The 24,276-nt window shown below is 41.9% G+C and overlaps 1 protein-coding gene across 11 annotated transcripts in view; it reads left to right on the plus strand.

Moving 5' to 3' along the window:
• Positions 1 to 24,276, plus strand: part of myo16 (myosin XVI) — a 131,655-nt gene that overhangs the window by 23,760 nt on the left and 83,619 nt on the right. For 8 of the 11 annotated variants that reach the window (XR_008572398.1, XM_054786541.1, XM_054786542.1 and 5 more), the window contains 3 exons: positions 9,639 to 9,914; positions 17,072 to 17,142; positions 17,864 to 18,007. Coding sequence is in view for 10 of the 11 variants with exons in the window: in XM_054786536.1 (XP_054642511.1) it covers positions 9,639 to 9,914; positions 17,072 to 17,142; positions 17,864 to 18,007 (491 nt within the window). In the remaining variant the exon portion in view is untranslated. Of the gene's footprint in view, positions 1 to 445; positions 971 to 9,638; positions 9,915 to 17,071; positions 17,143 to 17,863; positions 18,008 to 24,276 lie in introns of those variants that run through there. The other 3 variants (XM_054786546.1, XM_054786537.1, XM_054786538.1) reach the window with 3 other exon arrangements.

Consider the following 24,276-nt stretch of genomic DNA (forward strand, 5'->3'; position numbering starts at 1 on the left):
TCGCTGCTGCGTCCCTCATTCGCTGTCACGTCCTCACCCTCCTCCATGCAAATCCTCTTTCAAATGCAAAGCTCCTCCATTCACACATATTTGAAAAAGCTTTGACCTACAGACACACTGACAGCACACACACTCTTACTACTAACTTTGATGTGTGTGTGTGTGTGTGTGTGTGTGTGTGTGTGTGTGTGTGTGTGTGTGTTCATGTACTGGCCACGCACACGCGTCAGAAAACGACACTTACCATTCCAATCCATTTGCGGCTAGTTTAAGAGCGGCTGACACGCTCTTAACCTGTCAGCAACCAACAGCCGCACTGCAGCAGCTTCTCTCTCTAGCTTTCCTTCATTACAATGCAACCCCCCCAACACAGAACATCCCCCTTTTTCCCTCCATTTTTTTTAATGTCATGCGTTTTCTTTGTGATGTATGAAGGCACAATTAAATTAATTATACACAGCTTTTGATTTGTGCATGCGTATGTAAAAGGTAAGGGGATTGTGCGCGTGTGTGGAGGTGAAGACAGAAAAGCATTGCGTCATCGGAAGGGGGGTGTGTTGAGCGGGAGGTGGGCCGAGCCGGCTGTCAGTCAGTCTGTGACGCGAGGAACACGTGTGACGGTCATGGCTCGGAGGAGGATGCTGCTGCTTCTTGAGCGCTAGGAAGCAGCTCGCTTGCCGACCGGTCCTCCCGGGCAGCGGATGCCGGCGTTCAGTGTGTGTGTTTGTATGTGTGTGTGTGTTGTTGCAGTTGGAGCTGCTGCTGCTGTGTGAATCATGCACGCACGCACGCACACACACACACACACAGACACACACACACACACACACAGTTTTGGGTAGGTTCATAATACAATAGCAGCTGACTGGACGCCCTGCTTGACCATCTCAACGCCTACCTTCCTTCCTTCCTTCCTTCCTGGCTTTTTACGTGACTCTAAAAATGTCTCACTACCATTTCATCAAATGCTGTAAGTAGCCTCTCCCTATCAGTGCATGTACAACTTCAAATGTGTCCTTTTTGCGTGTGTGTGTGGGTGTGTGCTGCAGAGAAACGTTGCAGATGTGTGAAGTTGACCTGCTGAATTGCGGCAGGTAGCAGCAGAGGGAAAGAAATGGGAAGCCTGCAGGAGCGTCTGGCATATTTTTAACACACAGGCTGAGAGAGAAAGTCTTTTCCAAGACGAGAAAGGGTTTCGAGGAACGTCGGAGATGAGGGGAATTAGGCATGGGAAGTATAGACAGGACGGGATGACTGACACCAGAAACAAATGTTGCATCAGTGTAGGACCTGACCGTGAAAGTGCTCACTAGAATCCTGTGCGGTGTTATTAGTTGCAGCCTGCATGGGATGTTTCACGTTCAATCAATATCTGATAGCCAGGAGATGAGAGAGGAGATGCAGCCATTCACCTTCCATTAGACGCCGTCCTCCACCTTCCATCTGTTAGCAGTAATTCATCAGCGTTCACTTCTCACTGCATGCAAACACCAGAATGTTTGTGATCCTTCGGGAAATGACCATGAAAGTCTTCAGTTAGTGATTTTTACTCGACATTCAAGAGGGTTGTAGCCCATTTCACATTGTCTGTAAACGCCGGCAGTTCCTGTGCTGCTGTTCTGTATAAAAGGCACCAACACGGAATGCGAGGATGAAGTTAACCCGACAAATTTTTGGCTATTCCGCAAGTAATAAGATTGACCGAAAATGAAAGTGAAATATTAGCAGGTTTCACACTGCCTGTAAAAGCCGGCTTTTCCTGCGTTGCTGTTCTGTATAAAAGGCACCAACACGGAATGTGAGGATGAAGTCAACCCGGCAATTTTCAGCTATTGTGAAAGTAATTTATATGTTTCACGAGAAATGAAAGTGAAGTATGAGCTGGCTTTTCCTGTGCTGCTTTTTGGTATATTTATAAACTTTTATTGCAGACACACAGGTCCATATCCGTCCGTCCGTCCGTCCGTCCGTCCGTCCGTCCGTCCATCCGTCCATCCGTCCATCCATCTTTTATGCCGCTTCTCCTCATTAGGGTCGTTACAAAACACAACACAACACGACACACAGATATAATCATTGCTGTTTATTGTAATTACAGTAAGTACAGGCGTTTGTTCCAGTGGTTAATATCAATTAATTGCCGCATAAATGTATACCGTGCATAAAATTCCTTAACACGGCATGAAAGGTGGGAAGATTGCTCGCTCCAAACATGTGACTGGCGCTTGTCCAGCTTGGGAGCTTGAGCAAGATACCGAATGCGTCATTAAATGCCACCTGAGGCGTTTTCATTTCGGTTTTACTGTAACCGCACCACAAATGAGCTGTATAGAGTGGAGTACAGTAGTCTATTTTAATATCATCTGTACACGTGTGAAATTGCGCGCTAGCATATTGGTTTGCGCTGACACCGCACATCGTCGTCCTCACATAAACCTTTCCGAATAATGTATGACTTTGTTCACCGCATTTAGCTCTTGGTCAGCCATAAAAAGTGAAGGAAAATCTATCCCATGATCCTCCTTGGTCTCAGCAATCATAACTAGACTCTTTTTTGCGTTAAATTGAATGTCATACTGCATCCCATAACTTGAGCAGATCCTGAGCAGGTGCGATGAGCCAGCACTGTAAGCAGACACAGCGACAGTCATCAGCGTACAGCAGGTGGCCAGCTAGACTCTCCCCCACCACACATCCAGTTTTGCACGCTTTACATTTTTTGGAAAGATCATCCATACACAAACTGAATAGAACAGGTGACAGTAATCCACCATGTCGGACCCCACTAGTCACTAGAAAGGATGAAGATATGCTCTTCCGCCATCTCGTTTGCGTGGTTTGATGTTTATGCCAGAAGTGTACGATCCTCCAAATATGGAGGGACCCCTCGCTCTTATACTTTGACAATTTGCCTCGATTTATTCGGTCAAAAGCTTTGGATGCATCCAGAAGACACGTAAATATACAAACTACAATATGGTAGTATCAAACGGAGAGGGAGGGCGCCGACTGTCGGGAAGGGCATTTCACAGTACCGGGATTGGAGTGTGTGAGATTTAATATTTCCTGCCCTGTTGTGTTGGAACAGTCGTCCCTTTCACCAAAAAAGGAGGCGCTGTCATGTTCCGCATGACAGATGGACAGATTGAATTTTTTGTGTTGTGTGTTTCTGTGCTAGCGATGTGTCGGTCGTGAACGAATCGGCCCTGAGAGCCGGTTGGCGTCGTTGTGAGACAATTGGTTTTTCCTGGTCTTTTTTTCTGTTAAAGGCGAATGTCATTGGTCAAGATGTGTGGCGGCGCCTCTGTGTCCATGCTGAACCGGGTGAGGGGCGGGGTTAAACACGCTGCGGTGCTCTTAGAGCCGATTCATTTGTGAGAAGTTTGCATGAAGAGATTTGACCTAATTTGTCTATTGAGAGACGTCTTCGTCTTGTATTTTATAATATAACATTATATTATAACATATTTTTGTAGCTGTTCATTGAGATTGAAATAAATAATTTAAATAATAAACATTTGATATCATGTATTTTTAATTCATTCATGTATTTAATTAATTTTACGAAATACACGTAGTTTGCTAAATAAATACATTTAAGACAACAAACAATCTGAAGAGCCACTTGGGAGCAGAAAGAGCCGGCTCTTTTTTGTGAGCCGAGCCAAAAGTACGGGCTCTTTTTAGTGATCCGAGCCAAAAGAACCGGCTCCCTAAAAAGAGCCAAAATTTCCATGACTATTCTGTGCTTACTGCTTCCCGTTGTTTTCTGTTTTGTGTTTGTTTTTGTAGGGCTGTCAAATGATAAAAAACGTTAATCAAATTAATCATGACTAATCACTATGTGCAGCTACATGTGAAATATGTCCTTTTTACTGTATTTTTTTTTTAACAAAACCGTAAATGACAGGACACAATTGTACTGTATATATTTGCATCAATGAGCAGCTCCAAATGAACTGAAAATTAAAATCATGCTCAAAGACATCACACATGTCTGAAAAAGATGTATTTTAAACGCATCAAAATGCTAGTCAGTGATAAGAATATCTACTGACTGTTTTTCTTTGTCTTTCTGTTTATTTAGACCTCACCTACACGCATAATACAGACGTTGTGACGTCCCGAGTGCCCCTGAATGCACCTCGCTGTCGTCTTGTGACAGTGAGCAAGTGTGGTTCCGAGTAGGCCTAGAGCCGTGTCTGTGAGTTGGAGATGCATACAATACGATGTATGGTGCTGGAATTGCACTGCTGTTGTGTTCAGGTCACAATGAAGCGCGTTCACGACAGAGACATGACACCAGAGACATGGTGCGCATGTGTTAATTTGAACAAAATTGATGTCATTAATAAATTAAGAGCTATTTTTGACAGCCCTAGTTTTTACTGTGTCCTCCCTCCTGTACACACCCGCCTCTAGCTTGGTAGTTGGTGTTTGTAATCACAGCTGCAGCACAAGGAGTGTGTCGGTTCATTGTTTCTGACGCTTTTGTGTGAAAGGCACAGTTGAATAGATGTCTGATTAACTGCGATGGCTCTGATGTGCCGATTTTGCCCGGGCTCTACGGTATGAGAAAGAGGCTGTTGATTGATGATGTGGATCGATCTTTACCGCCAGGTATCGTCGGCCGCAGCTCCAGAGCTCTTGGCCATGTTCCATTCCATAAAAGGCAAGAGCGGCACTTCAGTTATGGCTAACCTTAAGCCCTTTTTGTACTTTCATTCAGCACGCCACATTAACAAGGGCGTTTGTATTACTTGATTTACTCACCAACAATATATTCAATTTAACCTCAAGGCAGCTTCTTGATCTATATCTTTTTAACGCCAACGACTCCCGCCCACACGTATGCTACCATCTCCAGGGTGAGTCATGTCCGCATAAATACGCCGCGCAATATGACGTTTGTCATGCGCCTGCTAGTTTATGACTGCGATGCCGACTGTAGCCTTGAGTGCCGGGTGACAGTGTGAAGGACGTTCAGTAAGCGGGCACGCCAAAGAAATGATGATTGTCGGGGAGTCAAGGCGGAGTGGAAGGCGCTTAGTCCTTTGCATCGAATCGATTCTGTGGCTCACACCACAAAATATGTGCGAAGGTTTCAGGGTTTCCCCGAGGATTTTCTGAAGCTGTGGCGGTGGGCTGCGTGGGGCTGCTGCCGCTGTGTCGTGCCTCTGCTGCATCTGCCATTTTTGATGACTTCAGTATTTATTTATTAACGTATTTCTTTCACGTTTTTCAACAACCAGCAGAACATGAACCGACAACATCGCAAAGCTGTTAATTTAATGGCAGAGTTTCTGAGAGCACTTAGTCTAGTAGTACTTTGTGACTGGTAGTACAAAAGTACAACATTTTGTGCTGTTTGGCACAAGCCTAAATTCAATGTGATGCCAGTTTTACAGTAAAACTAATGCATGGGAAATGAATTGTTCAATAATATCATTTTTGGCTCAGAATAACACAGTTAACAGAATAAAATCATTTCAATATTTTTGTTATCGAAATGCGTCCTGTATAAAGAGTATAACCTGAGAGTCCAGAGTTAAGGTAGCACAAGTGTATCCAACTTGCAGCATTATTAAATCGACTATTAAAAAGTAAAACAAAGGAGAGGTGAGCTATTTGATGTAACTGCCATGATTTAATTGTAGTTTATTTACAAAATACATCTGCACGCTCATTTGTCATTAAATACAGGCGTCATGTTTGAATAGAACACTTATAAAACTACTACAGTGAAGCAAATATTCTTTGATGAACGCTCAACATCAGCTGGTGAGCCACTGCTAGCATACGAGCTACCTGTTGGAAACCCCTGCGATAGCATCACTGTCTAAAGATGGACACACTACGTGTTTGTTGAACAACTCAGTCACACATCTAGTGTTTTGAAGACAAGCCATGAGTATTATGATAACAAATGAGCAAAGTTGTTAAGTGACACTTTAAAAAGTAAGTTAGCGTGAACGTGATAGCCACTTCCAGCTCGCCCGTGATCTAGCTAGCTCCCGCCAGAGAGGCAGTGCAAACGGGTAGAAGATGCTAGAAAGTGGAATGAGATTGAAACGTGAGCAATCACACATGCTGGCATAGATAGGCTTCACATTTTACGGACGTTTTTTTTATTTGCACAACAAGAAGGACGACGGTGAACGTCGACACAAGACGCTAGTGACGCATACTGTAGAGTTCCGCGACATGAGCAAGTGAGGCGATTCTGGTGTGTGTTTTTCAAAACAAAACACAGTGAAATATTTTTATGATATTTTAAATTTTTTCAAAATACTGTAATTATTGTCAATATGTGCATAAATAATAATCTATATATGTATCTATTTCTCATGTGCAGTATATACATTCATACAGTATTTTACTTAGCTTTGTTTTAAAGTTGATTTTTAAATCATTTCATATCCATCTCTAGCGCCAAAATTAAACATGACTCATTTTTTTGGGACTGTTTTACAGAGAAAAGTACCGTCTTTTATTTGGGTCAATACAATATTGTCTTAGCACTTGCGGTTGATTAGATCGCTTGCTGCTGTGTGACGTCCTGCTATTCATCGTTTCCGATTGCCATCATTGTGTTTACATTTGCTTGTGATGTCTGGCATGGATGGATCGTGCGCTAATGATCTGTGCACTCAGGATGATTGGATTGGATCGGAGTGCTGGCCAAGGCTAGCCATGTACAATACAGTGTGTGATAGCTACAGTATACCCGTACGCATCAGGAGTGCTAGCAAAGCACCAGAATGGATGCCACATATACTGTACAGTATATACTGTAGTACTAACATGCACTTAACTGCAAAGGTCCCAACTCACTATTACGTACAGCTCGCTGACTTTCCTTTTCTATTACATTGAAAATGCACAGTTGGTGGGGGTGGTAGAAAGATGGCTGTTGTACGAAAGCAATGCCTCTTATGAACACTGAAGCTAGGTTGCCTGAAAATGGATGTTGCAGCATCATGAATTGTTGATACAAGGCAGGCTTTCATGTTTGCACCGCATTTCGATGAAGTGGTGATGCATTTGACCACGCAGTCTTGGTCCAGTATTCTATCCACCCTGCACACACTTTGTTTTGAGTTGACACAGGCTGTGATTGCTTTTGTCTTTCTATATCTGGTGGTTGTGTTCATGTTCGCGTAGAGTCGGTACTTTCTCAGAGATTTTAATCGAAGTTAACGCAAAACCAATCACTTCTGTTTAGGGGTGCGAATCGTGCAATTTGATTCGATTCAGAGGGCTGCCATTCGATTTGACCGTCACAGCACATCCGTAACGTAAAGATGAAAATAACGCAGTTACGACTTCGAGCACATACTGCAGCACTTGCAGAATCCTTCCAGTGCCGTAAATGAAGGGACCTGAGAGTATTCAGCTTTATTTATTTAGTCAGTTATTTCTCCTCATAATAGTATGATTTTATTCTTGTAAAATTCAAACCTTTCTTAATATTTTGGCTTTATTCCTTATTACAGCTTTTTTTCCCCATTTCTGCTGTTGTTGTTTTTTTTTTTTTTTAATTTTCCAACTATTGCCATTTTCTTCGTGGAAATGTTCTTGCTGTAATATTTTTGACATTATTCCCAAAATATAACTTTTTCCCAAACCTAATTTTCCAAAAACTACAGCTTTATTTAGTTTTGTTTGTTTTTGTCAGATATTACAACATAAAAAAACATTTTATTTTATATATTTCAACTTTTTACTACTAAAATTGTTTTATTTTCCTTATATTATTACAATGTTATTCTTTTACATTACTTGTTACATTACAACTTTTTTCTCTTAATATTTTAATTTTTATTGTTGTAAAATTACTGCTGATTTTTCAATGTTTGCAGATTTTTTTTTTTTTTTAAAGTTTTCTTGTTAAATTCTATTTTTAGAATATGCTGCGAGCCAATAAAAAACAGCTGCAGGCTGCAAATGGCCCACTTTGGGCACCCCTGATCTAAGCAAAGCAAACATGCCAAGTGTGAATGCACATGCGATATTACAAGTCAGCAAAGGATGCTGTGCTTTTTCTCTCATAAGAGGCTGGAGTGACGTTCTATTGGGCACTTGGGCAGTTGGGTGATTGTGTTTCTTGGTTTGTTTGCTCCTCCAGCAGTTGAGGTGTTCAAAGAGAACGAGGCACAAAACACCTGGCGTGAGCAGGAGTAAAATGACTGCCTCTTTGTTTGCAATGTGAACACAAAAGACTGCTTTACATGTCCAAACAGAGCAGATGGGACTGTGTGAATGAACGTGTGGGGATCTGTACAAGGGAAGTCCAACCACTTGATTTGCCTGCCTTGTCGGTTTTATGCAAGTCTGATACAAATCGCGTCCAACCGCTAAGCGATGAGCAGTGATGACTAGCAGCAGGACTGACATGGTTGAGGGAAAACACCTTGAATACTTCAGAGGTGTCCTAACAACAATTTTTCCACCTGACAAGTAGACAGATGAGAGCCATTGAACAGAAAGAAACCAGATATTGGGACTGAGGCACTTCTAAACAGAAGAGTGATGTCCTGCAGGTGTCCTGCAGATTAAGACAAGAGCAACAGTATGATCAGATAAACCAGTACAAAGCCAACAAAGGGCGAGCAAAGAGTCTCTGGGACGTCTCGCTGGTCCTTTGAGCTGGCTGTGACCCAAAGTCATTACCTAGTAAATGAATTTTGTCCTTAATCGGCAACTTCTATCATTCCCAACTGCCAGATATCTCGGCGTAAAATCTATCTTGTTTCAGACTGCAGTTTCCAGTCCTCCATCTCGTATTACAACAAACTCCTCCTGTGGGATTTGCTATGAGTTATTCCTTGAATTCAAGAGTGTTTCTCACCTTCTTCATAAAAATGCTGGCACTTGCAACTTTCTTTGGCTCCATTTTGGGTTATTTTGCAGCCGTGGTCAAAAGAAAAACAGAGACTTGTGGCGACAGAGACTTTGGTAAATGTTTTATTTAGCAGAGAACTAAAGCATCAACTGCTGATGACACTATAGACAGTCGACGGAGCTGAATTCTGGTTCCTATTTCCATATAGCAGCAAGCTAATAGGCTGCTAGCAAGGACGTTTTGTGATAAAGAACACAGTTGGACTCACGGTGCATTAATAACGTGACAAGACGCATGCCACATTGTACACTAACCGGAAAATGTACACAAACTGAGGCACAATTCTGGTGGAAGTTTTCGACGTTAACCGAAAAAGACACTAACTGAGGCGCATGCTAACCGAGGTTCCACTGCACTTCAAAACTCAACATGGGCCTCTGTCATCAGCACTGCACATGTTTCCAGCTGATTCCTGAGAGTACACTGGTCTGCTCCAGTTGTTCACCTGTGTGGTGCTACAGTGTGATGTTAGGCTATTTGTCTTAAGTCTACAGAGGCACCGACTGCCTTAGCAGGAGAATCACTGCTTGGCGTTGGGATAAGAGAGGCGACGAGAGCTCGGTGCCGCTTCTCAAACCGCCAGAGGGCTAAACAAAAGCAGTCGTGTGTTTTGTTTTACATTGTTAGCTCAGTATGTATCAAAGTGTACTCAAGTAAACCCCACAGTCAAGTGCTTTATACCGATTTGCTCTCCCTCACCAGGACCAATCTTGTCCTTGTCTCTTGTCACCAGGCTGTTTCCAGCTATGTAACGCATTTCGTCACAACATGGAGATAGACCAGTGTCTGCTGGAGTCCCTGCCCATTGGGCAGCGCCAGCGGGTGGTCAGGAGGATGCGCTGCGACCAAATTCGGGCGTATTACGAGAGGGAAAAGAACCTCCAGCAGCGCCAGCAGGGCGGGGTCAAAGTCCGAGGAGTTCCACCCGGCGACCGCAAGAAACAGCAAGTCCGCTTCAGCGTGGCTGATGTCTTAAAGGACGCCATCGTTCGCCACGACGATAAAGAAGGTGTGTGTTTTGATTCCTGTGTTGTGCACAGTGTAAACATTTGACACTGTCATTGTTCCAAACACTGGATGCCAACTGCTCCATCTGTGTGAACAGGCGATAGCGCGCTCTTGGCGCAGACTCAACGACAATACAGCTGCAGAGTTGATGCTTTTGTTGCAAGCACTGCAAAGACATTGCTCAAATTTTGCTCAAATCTTACAGACATGTGCTTGTCATTCCCCTAAATGTGTTTTTTCAAAGGCGAGATTTGGCTAAAATCGCTAGAGCAGGAATAGCGAGCCCGTGGCTCTTTTGATGACCGCGTCTGGCTCCCAGCCATTTTTCTAACACGATCACTTGTATCTATTTGAACTCTTTTTCACTGACATAAAGGAAAACATTACAGGAATAACAGCTTTAAAAATAACGTTCAAAATATGAAACTTTTTAATGCGTTGTATTCCATCCATCCATTTTCTAGCGCGATGCGGGCGGCCAGAGCCAATGCCAGCTGTCCTTCCGATATTTTCAGGGTCAGACACCAAAACCTGGTTATTACTGGATAACGCGGTAGCTTACCCGCGTCGTTGATGGGTCAAGAAGTAAGCTTCCCTCCTTTAATCAAATAGTCAGCTAGCTAATTCTGCAGAGACAACCCATTTGACAAAGAAGATGGCGAAAATAAAGAAAGATACGGGGTACGGTGCAAAAGCAAGCACCACCACACGTCACAGTAATGGTAACAAGTATTGGATTTATTATTGGTTGGCTTCATTATAACAATGTTATTAAAAAGAATAACTTCAGTTATAAATTATATTCTAAAATTGTTCCATCCATCCTCACTAGGGTCGCAGGGGTATGCTGGAGCCTATCCCAGCTAACTTTGGGTGAGAGGCAAGGTACACCCTGGACCGATCGCCAGTCAATCGCAGGGCAATTGTAAAATTGTTGTCTTGCTTAAAAATGCACGTTTAGTTGTATTTAATGATAAAAAATGATATATGGCTCTCACAGATACATTTTAAAATACGTGTCTTTCATCGTGATCGGCGTTGAAAGGCATTTATCGACGTATGCCAATCATGATTTTTCACGGAAATCGGCCCATATTGATCGGTGGCCGATCGATTGGAGCATCCTTAGCCTACAGTCATGTGAAAAGCGGTTGTTTTTGTATTGTGTAACTCATTAAACGTGATAACCGATGAGATGGACTTTTTCCGTTTCCAATACTTCGATTTTTGGCGTTTGTGCTGTTATCCTGCCATGCATTCATGAGTACTGATGCCAGTCGTCTCCAAAACGAAAAACCACCATTCTTATTCTACAAAGCCTCGCCACCTTGGGAATATTTTTATTTGGGGGACAGAAAGTGCTTTTCTTGTGTGCCTGTCATTGTTCATCAAGTCTGTGGACGACTTTGAGAATTTCCCTCTGGCAGAAGCTTAATCAGAGTCACCGTTGGTCTGCTCTGCTCACTGTAGTTGCTGGAGGAAACGCCCTCTCTGCCAGTGAAGGCAGGCTGCCAGGTCACTTTAGAAGGGCTGTCTCTGGGAACATGATTAGCGTGAACTGGACTTGAACCAGTTTCTATAAGGTAGAAAACCTGCAGGATGCTAAAGAGGCTCACTGGCTACTCAAAGAAGTGACAGCAATCTGTCACAAGGTCGCTAGGTTAATCTCCACTGCCTCGCTGCCAATGAGTTTGTTCGAGGTCTGTGTGAGCAGCTGGTGGAGCAATCAGACTAAAACTGGATTTCTTAGCAGCCAGCCTATAAGAAAATGGCCAACTTAGCCTTTTTTACCATTCTTCCATGTCCATCAAATGTAAAAAGCTTCCGCACGGGATGGGAGGAGAAAGTTTTTTCATGTCGGACATGCCATGGTTGACTTCATGACTTCATGCAGTGTTAAGGTAATGTAATGTAAGGTCATGTCTCAATGTTTTGTATCATTACTGCCGCCTAGTGTCCATGATACTACATATCACTTGTATTTAAATAAAAAAAATAATAATAATAGGCCATAATCTACCATGAAACAGCGATCATTTATTAATTAATTTAGGACAAAACGCGATAGTCAAACTGTAATATTATGAAGGACGACTGTACACGCTTAGAGCTCTCATGACATATACAGTATTATAATATAAATGTATATAAATAATACATATATATATATATATATATATATATAAATAAATATATATAAAGATTTTCATAGTTGAATCTGATACGTTAGATTTTGTCTATAGTCGACTAATAGTCTAATATACTGTATATATATTTTTTAAGAGCGCCGCTAATGGCCATTTCTACAAATAAACAGATCTCATTTGCAACTTTTTCCACGTCGAAATAACTAAAACACTCAGAGAAACAACTAAGCACGGCAGGTGTGCAGCAACTGTACCTTCATTTATTTAGTCACACGGAAAGCAAGGATCACAGTCGCTGTCGGCACACATCAGAAAAGTACACATAAAATAGCAACAACATGGCTTGAAAAACAACTTTCCAAAACTCTTAGCAGTTAGCAGACTCATGTCTTGCATTAAAATTCACTGTCAGGATATGAAATGAAGTTACCTGTTTTTAATGACTCACGTGGATATGGATTTATCGGCCCATCCAAAACCATGATCAAGGTTTCCAAAATGGACATGAGCTCGACAATCCTTCTTTAATGTTCCTCATTTGTACTTATGTGGCGCATTATGCCGCTGCTTTGACTTCTTCTCCTCTTTCTGCGAGCATGTGATAGGATATGCCTTGGGCTTGCACCTTCCCTGGAGTCATGTGGGAACATTTCTGGATTTTTGCCACGCACGACATGCATGTTTTAAGATAACAGGGAAATGTGTAAACAGCGCGGGTATGCCTCGCAGTTACTCTGCTCGATGGGGCTAAAAGTGTAATTAAGGGGATTTGCATTTGTGACTGATTAACGATGCATAACTTCATTAGAAAGGCGGCCTCACCGATGGGATGCGTAAGCACTGACTTCCTGTTTGGAATGATGCAAGGATGTCTTCTTTGTACGTACTGGGTGTTGGAGATTGTATCACTATTTAATAGGGGGTAAACGTACATCATAGTCACGGTTCAGTACATACTCTACAGTACATTGGTTTTAAGGTCACACTTTGGTTAATTTTTGGGAACAAAATGCCAAACATGAAACGGCTTAGCTTAAACATAAACCGCAAACTGCCAGCTGGTGATTCTGAAATAATATCAAATAGTTTTCGTATTTGGAAAGTGTGTTATAATGCATCCACCTGTACTAAACAACGCCAGTACACTGCTTTCATCGCATCCACTTGTCTTTGTCCATTTATGTATTTTATCCAGAAGGCAACGCTCCCAAGAAGGAGACTTTAAAATGACTGTTTTTCAAGCTCTAGCTTCTACTTGGCACTGGTTGCGCTGTGTTTTCTTTTTGGAGTAGATGTGTGACTACGTCACAAGGCAGTTACACAGCCTGTCTCTGACTTATGGTCCACATGTATCTTCTCCTGCGAATCGGCATGTTTGTTATTGTGCAGAAATGACGCCATCAACGCTTCTGATTTATTGAAGCTACTTGCGAAGGTTGAGTTGAAAAATTTGGCCAATTTGGGTCACCGATTGCCATTAAGGGGCGGTGGCGGGTCCTGCAGCCAAACCAGATGAGAACCACTGCGCTAGAGTATGTTCCGGCTAGAGCCGGACCTCCTGGAAGGGATTATTTACGCTAATTAAGGTTCTACTGGACATGTACGGTTACAACCTGACTACTTGACTATAGTGAAATGAATAGAAAATCATGTATCTCTGCTACCAACATGCCCAAAAAAGGCAAACAAAGGAAAATGGGAAGACACGGCCAATGAATGGGTAAGTGGATATGTGACAATATAGTATAATACAATACAATATAGTATAATACAATACAATACAATATAGTATAATACAGAATGAAAAAACCTTCACAAGAGAATTACAAGTCCTGCTGCTGTCAGTTTGAGCTAACTTTCTTCTCAAAAGCACATAAAGCAGAATTTCAAGTACCTTCAAATGGTGCTTTGGTACGCTTAGAATATTCCGTCTTTCCATGACATGTGGTCTATAAGCATGCTGTAAGTTTCTCTTTACTTTGATGCACTTAGGCAGCCTGCTGCTGCTGTCACTCAAACCCTCTAGAAGAAGAATATCTGATTTTTCTCAAAGGGCTTTTTTTAACCACTAATCAAACATTCAAGCACATGCTGTAGAATCTGTAGCATGTCTCTTTCAATGTGGTGTGGTTCTTCACGTTTAATCGGAAATTGTCCATCGCCACGGTGCAGAGGTCACAGTTCATGTGATAAACAACTGGAGGATACCCTGAATGGATGCAATGTGCTCCATTAAGTAAGTACCCAGGAGTCCAATAATTAGCCCAGTGTGGTACGTTTGTGTGGATCCTACCTTGAAGGAGACAAATGGACTCCCAGCTGTATCCCAGTCCCATTCCCACTGAGTCACATCATTATTCCTCCTGTAGCTTTTCTCCCATTCCCCCCATATTTTCTAGTTGCCATGGAAATGCACACAGCTCTCTAACAGCTGTTTTGCAACGGCACACAAAACGACAGACTGGTCGGGGGGTACAGTATAGCCTCACGCGCCCACTGTGGAGTTCCTTGTCATCAGCATCCTTCCTCTGTGGGTGCCATGGCATGTTGACTAGCAGAGCATTTGATCAAATGTCAAAAGACACCAAGACTGATCACTGTTGTTGCTGCTACTGCGGAACCAGTATAAACTGTAGCTGCTGCCCTGTGTGTAAATCTTACAGTTAATGTACTGTAAATCTCTGTAATAGCCCCCGGTGCTTCTTTTCACTTTCATCTCCTTTCTTTTTTACGGAAAAATCTATGTGATTTAGAAATATATCACTCATATTTCTCCCGAGAAGATTATAATGAAAAATATTGCTTGCTAGGGAACGGGAGAAGTAGGAAATATTACCCTTGGGGCTTGCAGGGTCTATTATTATGCACTGGTGTGGAAACAGGAGTTCAGAACATTCACAATTGAAAGTACTACCTAATAATAATAATAATTCCCCATTGTAGATTAGTCACCCCTCCCAAGGGGAAATAAATGCTCCTGAGAGAGCCTGTTGTTTGAGAAAGAACTCATCATTTATCACAACTTTTAATGTCAAACTTTAACTGAACAATTGATTTGGAGCGCACGGGAAAGTGGAAAGGAAAACATCGTTCTGTTGGATCACATGCTAATTTATGAACAAATATACAGTAATCCCTTGCCACTTTGTGCTTCAGATTTTGTGGCTTCACTCTAACACGGTTTTTCAAAAATATATGAACTAATGTACTCGTATGTGGTTGAATGCGGCCTTGTGTTAGTAAAAAAAAAAAAGCAAATGTTACATATTTTGTGCCTAAATTAAGCATTTTTCAGGAAATAAAAGTGGCTAAAAAATACAAATATAAGGCATTGAAAGACATGAGGATATTTAGTATTGTTACTGTAATGATCGGTGAGACACACAAGCACCAGAACAACAGGCTTTTATTGCAGGTCGTAAATCACGCCAAGCCAAACTCTGAACCCCCAATGTCACTTCCTGCCCCACTCAGCTCCCCTGGTACCGGAACACATTTACAGCAACACGCATGAGCACGAGTCTTATTTATGTCTTAACTTATTTTCTCTTATTATGCCTACTATATTGGATCATACTACTGTAAAGGTGACTATAGGGGTGTTATTTCATGTCTAGAAGGCTCTAATAAGCTTAAAAACTGTATTTTGAAGGTCATAAATAGCTTTTCTATGCTCTAACTACAAAAATGTCCATCTATCTATCCATCCATTTTCTATATTGCTTATCCTCAATAGGGCTGCTTAAGCCTATGAAAATATTTGATTAATAAATAAGGAATCCTACTTTGCGGAAATTCACTTATCACGGTCGGGTGTGGAACCAATTAACCACGATAAACCAGTGATTGAACAACACATCAGCAACTGAACCAATGTTGTAATAGCAAATAAAGCATTAATACCAGTGATGAGTTTACTGTAAACAACGGTATGGCAAGTATAACACGCGTGAGTTTCATACCCAACAGCTGAGTAGCAGCATCCGACATTTTAAAGCGCACGCAGAGGTACATAAAAGCTGCTCAGTGCTGACCACTTGTGATACTTCAAATGCAGCTACTACGGGGTTAATTAAAAATACATCAGAAGGTTGCCTTAATGCTTGTGTTTTTTGATCAGGCCCCGGCGGTTATTGACTTTTGTAGAGTCTCTTGGAGACTCTGCGCTTAATTGAATAGAGGCATTAATTGGAGTATTTATGGTTCTCTTCTTCACTGCTTTTCCATTCCTACTTCCGATTCTGGTCTCCTTGTCCTAAGAGCTACATTTGAAAAGCTCTATTGATCGGTTTTCCCAGGTTCATTTACTCTCTCAGGGTCATCATGAAGCTCTTGACATCTGACCTTTCTTCAGAGATATTCAGTAAAGGCCATCACCTCCAGACGGCATCTTGTAGTGCAAGAACGGGGAAACTTTTCTATCAGGGAGGCCGTTTCGGCTTTTATAAAGCCCCCCGTCCCAAATGAAGCAACTCTCATTACACTTTAAGTATTAAGCTCATACAATTCATGCTTTTTACAGCCATCATTGACCATTCTCGTTTGCTTAAAAGTAGCTGTTCTGTTCACTAATGAGAAGCACTGCAATAGAAACAGGAGAGCCAAAACATTATCTAATTCCCCGGTAGCTCCTTAAATCTTAGATGGGCCTTAATTGGTGCTGAGCCCTTGCAGTGTATGAAGGAGATGAAGCGTAATTGCTGTGATTGACTCCAATGTTTGTTTGTGTCTCAACAATATTACATTATGGAGGCCATTAGACAAATGAGGAATGGAGTATACTTTTACTTTTGATCATATATATTTTTCATTTTATATCATTTTATATTTTGTACTGTTTTTTTATTTAATTACTTTTGGTTAATTGACAGGAAAAAGCACCAAACGTGGGACATGATGTCTATCTAATACGTACTGCACTGACCCACATATACTTTTGTAATGTTAGTACTCGTACTTGTTTGTGTATTAAGAATGAGGCTAAATAACAGTTCTTGTCCTTGTGTTGCAGTGCTGCGTCTCCTGAAGGAGGGAGCTGACCCCGACGCCTCCATTTCCTCTGGGGGTTCATTGCTACACCTGGTAAGGCACATGCATGAATGATGAATAAAAGTAACCTTGAAATGAGTTTGAGGTTTTGTCTAAACAGCATGATTAACACTTGTGCAACAGACCTTCAGTACGCCGTAGAGGAGAGACAAAAAATGACAAGTTAATGTATAATATCCAATAGGACGACGCTATTTATTGAAGTCCCCAGGAAGAAACAAGCTACAGTGGAACCTCTGTTAACTTACGCCCCGGATTTGGTTAGATGTAGATAGTACGTGTCAGTTAGAGTCACACTTTCTGGAACGGATTCATGACGCTAACCAAGGTTCCACTGTATGTCCATTTTATGGACAAAAGTATTGGGACACACTACTATTATACAGACATGAAGTGAAAACTGAGACTTTTTCTGCACTGCGGAAAAATGCCAAATAGGATGTTCTGTACTTACTTTGCATGATTCTGTTGGCTAGGAGATTAATTAATTAATTAATCCAAGAGGAGACTAAGAGCAGAAAATTGGACATTGTGGAGTTTAATACTTTGAATCCTGGCTCGATACTAGGATAGACCTGGTAATGTTGGGTTTTTCCAGTGGAAACACATCAATAGTGAGTCAAGCAATGTTGAGTCAATGCAATGGAAAAGTGGCAAAAGCGGTCTAGCGCAGCAGTTTGTCCCGAGACTTTTGTCCATGTTATACTGCATAGAATTCAGTGTCAACTGTCAATGCAATGCCAAAATTTCGCAGTGCGCACGTCACGACAACGTGTTCGCGGCAGAGGTCCTGCTGGAGCGAGGCGTGAGCGTCAACCTGCAGGACGAAGACCTGTGGACGGCGCTGCATGTAGCATGTGTGTGCGACCACGCTGACATGGTGCTGCTTTTACTTCTGGTGAGAAACACGTGCATGCCACAACAGACCGTACAAGCAGGGAGGATATATTTGACTGTGTTGCACTCACCATAGTAACAATCTGCATGGGTAAACAGTGGGTAAACCTTCCTTGGACTTGGCTGATAGCGGAGTTCTATGATTGGATTTTGCCTTGTCTTGTACTGATCAGGTTTTAGGTGAGCAAGACGTAGCTTTCTCGTCTACTTTGCTGATTAGGTGCTTAATGACAACATCTGCAGGAGGAGGGCAAATAGACAGACAGCGCAGTCGCTTTGCCGTTGTTGATTAGACCCAGAGAAGCTTGCTCCGTATACAGCTTGATTTTGTGTGATGCCGTAGAGGTTCCTCAGAGGCACAGAAGTGTTTGATGAGTTGCCAGAGGGGCACATGGAACTTTCTGTGCATGATTTTCACACCAACAGCTGAGCAGCATTACCAACCAACCATTTGAAGCGCATACCGATGAAAGTAAAGCTGTTGGATGCTGACCAATGATGATACATGAAATACAGATACTGCCATCTTATTTGGAGTGAATTTAAAAAAAAAAATCAGGAGGTTGCCCACGGCCACATCTGTTAATGCTAATGTTTTTTGACTTGGTGCGAATTAGAGATTGGTAGTTTGCCTTTGTACGTAGACAGTGCACTCAACTTGTGGTTAACTGAATAGAGGTGTTAATCAAAGCATCTATGGCATTACGGTAATCCCTCGTTTGTCGCGGTTCATCGGTTCCACAAAGTAGGATTCCTTCTTTATAAATTGAATATTGTGGTAGATAACATAGATAACCTGTTTACGACCTTTTAAATACAGTTTTTAACAGTATCAGAGCCCTCTAGACATGAAATACAGTAAGTCACCTTTACACTCGCATTGCCCAATATAGTACACATAATAAAAGTAAATAAGACATACAGTAATATAGACTCACATGTTAGCATTGCGAGAGTTCCTTGTTGTTTCGGTGTCTGGACACTCGTAGTGTAGTTTCATCAGTGTAACATTACTGAGACCTAGTGGGCCCTCCATAGCACAAGATGTCTTTCAATGCATTTTCTGCATGCCTTATATTCGTATTTAGTTTATTTAACCATCTTTATGCTTCGAAATGCTTAATTTAGGCACAGAAAACGTAAAATTTGCTTAAATCTGCATATCTGTTAGAATTAATGGCTGTATTGAACCAAAAAACAACGATGATTTATTAATTAATATATTTTGAAAAGACGTGATAGAGTGAAGTTTCAAGCGTGATGTGGCGATGTGTGATTAATACTATTATTATTTTTCTGCCAAATAAATCGCCTTTTTGGCGGCTTTAACATAACTGACCAAATTTTGTGAGTTTTGTGTATTCTGGCCGAAAAATATACATATGACATGCAAGTTACACGATATTAGCACTTGCTACCAGTGCGTCCGATATGATACATGATACGAAATGCATGTGTATTACTTGAGATTTCTAGCAAGATATTAAGATTTGAGTCCCATTGGAAATGAAAAAGAGAGGATGGTTGTCTGACAACATTGTGGTCATCTACAGTCTCTGCAATGTCTTTCTGATTTTTCATCACAATGTTCCTACTTTATTCCTACTATGTCCTATATTGTCCTATATTGACACTGCTCTGCTCTGCTCTGCTCTTTCAGTGTTTAACAATTTGCTTTGAATAGAACCAATGCAATTTTCACTGCGCCCATGTTTCCCCAAAATTTTACAGCAGCATGAAAGATGCTTTTTGACACTGTATAAAACCAAAAACACTGTATAAAACGGTTAAAAATAGCCCCCACCGTACTAGATTTCCGGTGCAGATGCTCCTCTTCCAAAGCATGCAGCTGCTGCCTTATCGGCGCTGTGAACGAGCGCTCTTTCCTCCAAATTTGATGGCTTTCCATTTTAATGAGAAGTGAAAACGTGGCCTCACTAGACGGGCCTGATTAGAAGCCTTATCTTTAATTGCTGCTGGAATAAACTGCGTCTATTGTGTCTTTGTCTTCCCTTCTATCCATCATCCCTCATCATTGCTTCCTGTGCTTAAAGCAGGGCGACTTTTGCTGACATTTCCAAACCTACACGGAGGTTTTCTAACGCAAGCTCCCACTTTAAACCTTCAGAAGATGTAGCCTGACAATCAGGTGATTGGAGTCGGGAGACGTGTTCCCTTCTAAAATGTTATTTCCCATCCTCTCAAGCCTCTCAAAAAACACCAGCGGGGGCACGGAGAGTTGTGGAATTGACCCACTTTCTGTGCTCGTGACGGATGAATTTGAAACGTCTGAATTTTCACCCAGTCTTTTGAAGTTGGCGGTTAACAGCCCAGAGCCCCTGGCTGGCTTCTCCTTCGTCGCCCCCTTATTCTCCTTGTCAAGCTTCTCCTTCTCCCTTCGTCTCCTCCTCCTCCTTCTTCTCCTTCTGCTGCCCGCCAAAAGAAAAAGCTAAATAATTGTTGATATAGGAAATAATAGTGGCTGATATTGAGCAGGGTCAACCACGACTATCATTGATTTGGTGTCAGTCCCAGCCCACCATAGCAACGTTCATTATCTAACAGCGCTAATAACCAATAGAAAGAACCACAGCATCCGTGAGCTCCATCCCCACAACCACCATGGCCATGTTGTTCATCATACAGAGGAATTCCGGGTCAGAAGTCAACTTGTTAACCCCTTTGCGGCCTGCCCACGCCAACTCATTTATATCTGTCATCACTTATCATCAAGCGCAGACACATGACTAATGCCTCTGCATCCACGCTCCACTTTGTCATAATTCCCTCGACATCCCCTCGTCGCTTTGCGGCACAATGAAAACGCAGCTATTGCTTTTGTGGCAGCGCTGGCGCTCTCGGGAGATTTGCATTTCAGGCATTATTCACTTCACACACTTTCTGTATGTAACGCCAGGTGCACATGTGCAGTCGAACACATTGTGTTTTTATTCTGGGCATCGTGAAATACCTCCATTTACATCATAATGGCTCAAACCGCAAAAACCCCGGCATTAAAATGTAATCCTTTCCTTTCTGGTCCATGCTCTCTATTATTGGTCATTGTTGATTATTTTTAGTTTCATTACATTCAGGAAAATCACATGTTTACACTTGTACAATTCAACATGGTCAAAAAGGAGGGGGAATAATCAGAGCTTATTCAATCCTCCAAGTGTCAACAATTCCTGATAGTTTCTTCACTTCCTGTGCTTAAATGTTAAATAATAGAGACGTAAAAAATAGAGTTAGGTTGCATAAATCAATTCATAAATACAGGAGTAAATAACCGGCTGAAATAATATCATGTACAGTATAAATATAGTTTAAGCAATAATGCATTAAACAATAGATGTAATAGCTTCTCCATCAGTACATGTGACACTAAAAAAGCATTTTTTTATGGGAATGAATTGTCCACTTTTGGATAAACAGGAAGTTTGTAACTGAACTTATTTGTTTTTAAAAAGTTGCAGCTATTCGATAGTTTCAATGAATAAATGATATAATACTAGAAGATGATATAAGTAAGAATAAAAAGAAATATATCTTATAAATAAACCCATCCATCCATCCATCTCTCTTCTTCCTCTTATCCGAGGTCCGGTCGCGGGGGCTGCAGCCTAAGCGGGGAAGTCCAGACTTCTCTCTCCCCGGCCACTTCATCCAGCTCCTCCTGGCAGATCCCGAGGCATTCCCAGGCCAGTTGAGAGACATAGCCTCTCCAACATGTCCTGGGTCTTCCCCGAGGCGGACGAGTCGGACGTGCCCTGAACATCTCCCCAGGGAGGCGTCCGGGAGGCATCCTGACCAGATGCCTGAGCCACCTCATCTGGCTCCTGTCAATGCAGGAATTGATTGTCTTCCATTATTCGGATAGCAAGAAAAAAGCTTTGCATTTGACAGCAACAATAGTTACAGTTTGTGAAAAATACAAGTAGAAGTATTCCCAAACTGAATCTTTCCAAAATGTCTAAGCTAAATACAGTCTACACTGTATCTAACTGTCAAGTGATAGCGGCATCCGTGCAGCCAGACCCGCCATTGACTGACTTTCACTGGGCCTGGAGGTGAATTGTGTGGGCTTGCTTTACAGCTCACTGAGTGGCACAAACACTCACGACCGCCCCCGAAAAAAGGAAGGAGAGGGAGAGGAGCAGTCAGCTTTATGAGGAGGGTGATTGGTGTTTGTGGGAGGGTGAACATAAATCTAAAGTTAAATAGATGGGGCACTTGCAATTTAACATAAGGACTTGGACGAGAGACGGTTGGTTGGGGCTTTCACTCCTTTGGTGACTAGCATTTTCCAGAGGTGGGAGCAAGTCAGTGTTTTGCAGTCTCAAGTCTTTAATCTTAAGTCTAGAGTCATGTCTCGTGTATAGACGTGCAAGTCCAAGTCAGGTCTCAAATAAAAACAAGACAGGTCGAGTCAAGTCCAAAGTCATAAGCTTGAAATGTTAGTTTAGTGTCTTCTAAATAAAATGCCAGTATGTAATATACAAATATGACCAGTGTGAGAAGACTTAGTCACAGAAAAGAGGCACAGAAATGTAATCCACACCCTCGTTGTTTATTCTTAAACCTGACAGGATGTCAATAGCTGCGTTCAATGAGGCAGATCCAAAGGGAAAATACGGTGTCTTGCTGGGAATTACATAATCACGATCACTTTAGTTGAATACTTTGAATGGGGACACATTTTACTCAACACATACACTGAAAATCGCTGAAAAGTCATCAGACTAAAGTCCGACTCAAGTCCTCAGTCACCTGACGGTTGCAAGTCTTTGATGATATTGTCAAGTCATCAAAACTTTGACTGACTTGACTCCAAGTCCTGTGACTAGAGTCCACCTCTGGTATTTTGGAATAAATGTTCTTGAGATATCACCTCGGCCATAACATATAAGCAGCACTTTGGCGACATACATTTCTAGGTCAAAGGTCAAGGTCCCAGCGGTGTCAAACACCTTTTTCTGAAAAAAACAAACTTTTGTATGTAAGTTCCTTCCGATGAGCTAAACTTGATGGACGGACATACGAAGACAGCCGCTCAGCGCTTCTGCAGGGCGGGGGAGCTAGTGGACCTCAGAGTCACACGTCAAATTGATTTGGGCTTTCCTGATCTGTTACTGTTTTGCCAAAACAGTGTCAAATTATGATGGGGTCAAATATCATCACACTGAACTTGACAAATCAGCACAAACTCACTTGCTATTCTTGGTATTTGTGCATAACCCCTCTTGAGACTTGGCAGAGATTCTTTGTATAATAATATACAGTATATACACACACACACACACACACATAATGAATGAGCTCTTACTTATGCACTTACTTATTTTTTAATGTGGATGAAAAAATATTTGTTCTTTGCAAATTAATTATTTGTGTTGATATGCACATCGCAGTCCTTCCACCTTGGCGGAGGTCTGTGTTCTCCTGCTCCCTTTGTTAGCGTCTACTCCACTAGACGGGACAGATGGGTGCGCTTTTACGCCATTATGCTCCCTTTATCAGCCATAAAACAGAAGAAAAACAGTTGGAAATCTGTGATAGATACATTTATATTTTGTTACCAAACATATCCTAGATGCATTCATCAATTTTTGCAGCTTTCTGATACAGTTTGCCACCCTGGACGGGCTCACAAATCTCTTTGTGGTTCAACTGGCTTGTTAGAATTCTATTAGCTGCCTTTGTCCTGTAAGGGTCCCTGCTTAGGGACCACCACTCGTCCCTGTTAACAGACCTTGCCCAGTGATGGTCGTTATTACCTCAGCTTGTCTTTTTATGGCGCAGTCAAAGGAGCGATTCATTGGCCAGTGTCTTACCATGTATATATTACTTTTACTGCCCTAAATATGAGCACAGCACAAGCTAAGAGAGAACATTTTTCATCACAGTTTAGCAGCTAATGAATACAATGGAGTTCCTCCGAAGAGAAGACATCTATCATAACCACATTTGTGAGTCATTAATGGCGTCTGTGGCGAAAGTGAAAGCCTGCATGCTGTCTTGCACTCTTACGGAGGACTGCTCATGGGGGATCCTTGTGGAGTAAACGCGCATCCATCTTGTCACCAGCCCGAACCTTAGGTTAACTCCTCATCTTTTTATTTAATGAGATCTTGAATTCACTGTGCGTTGTCTTCTACTGGTGCGGGGGTGTCTGAGCTGTTTCCTCCGAGGGCCACATACTGAAAAATAAAAGGATGCAAGGGACACTTTGATATTTTGTGTAGATATGCTGAGGAGTTATGTATATTT

The sequence above is a fragment of the Dunckerocampus dactyliophorus genome, chromosome 9, assembly GCF_027744805.1.
Source record: "Dunckerocampus dactyliophorus isolate RoL2022-P2 chromosome 9, RoL_Ddac_1.1, whole genome shotgun sequence".
In the NCBI taxonomy this organism is placed as follows: Eukaryota; Metazoa; Chordata; class Actinopteri; order Syngnathiformes; family Syngnathidae; genus Dunckerocampus; species Dunckerocampus dactyliophorus.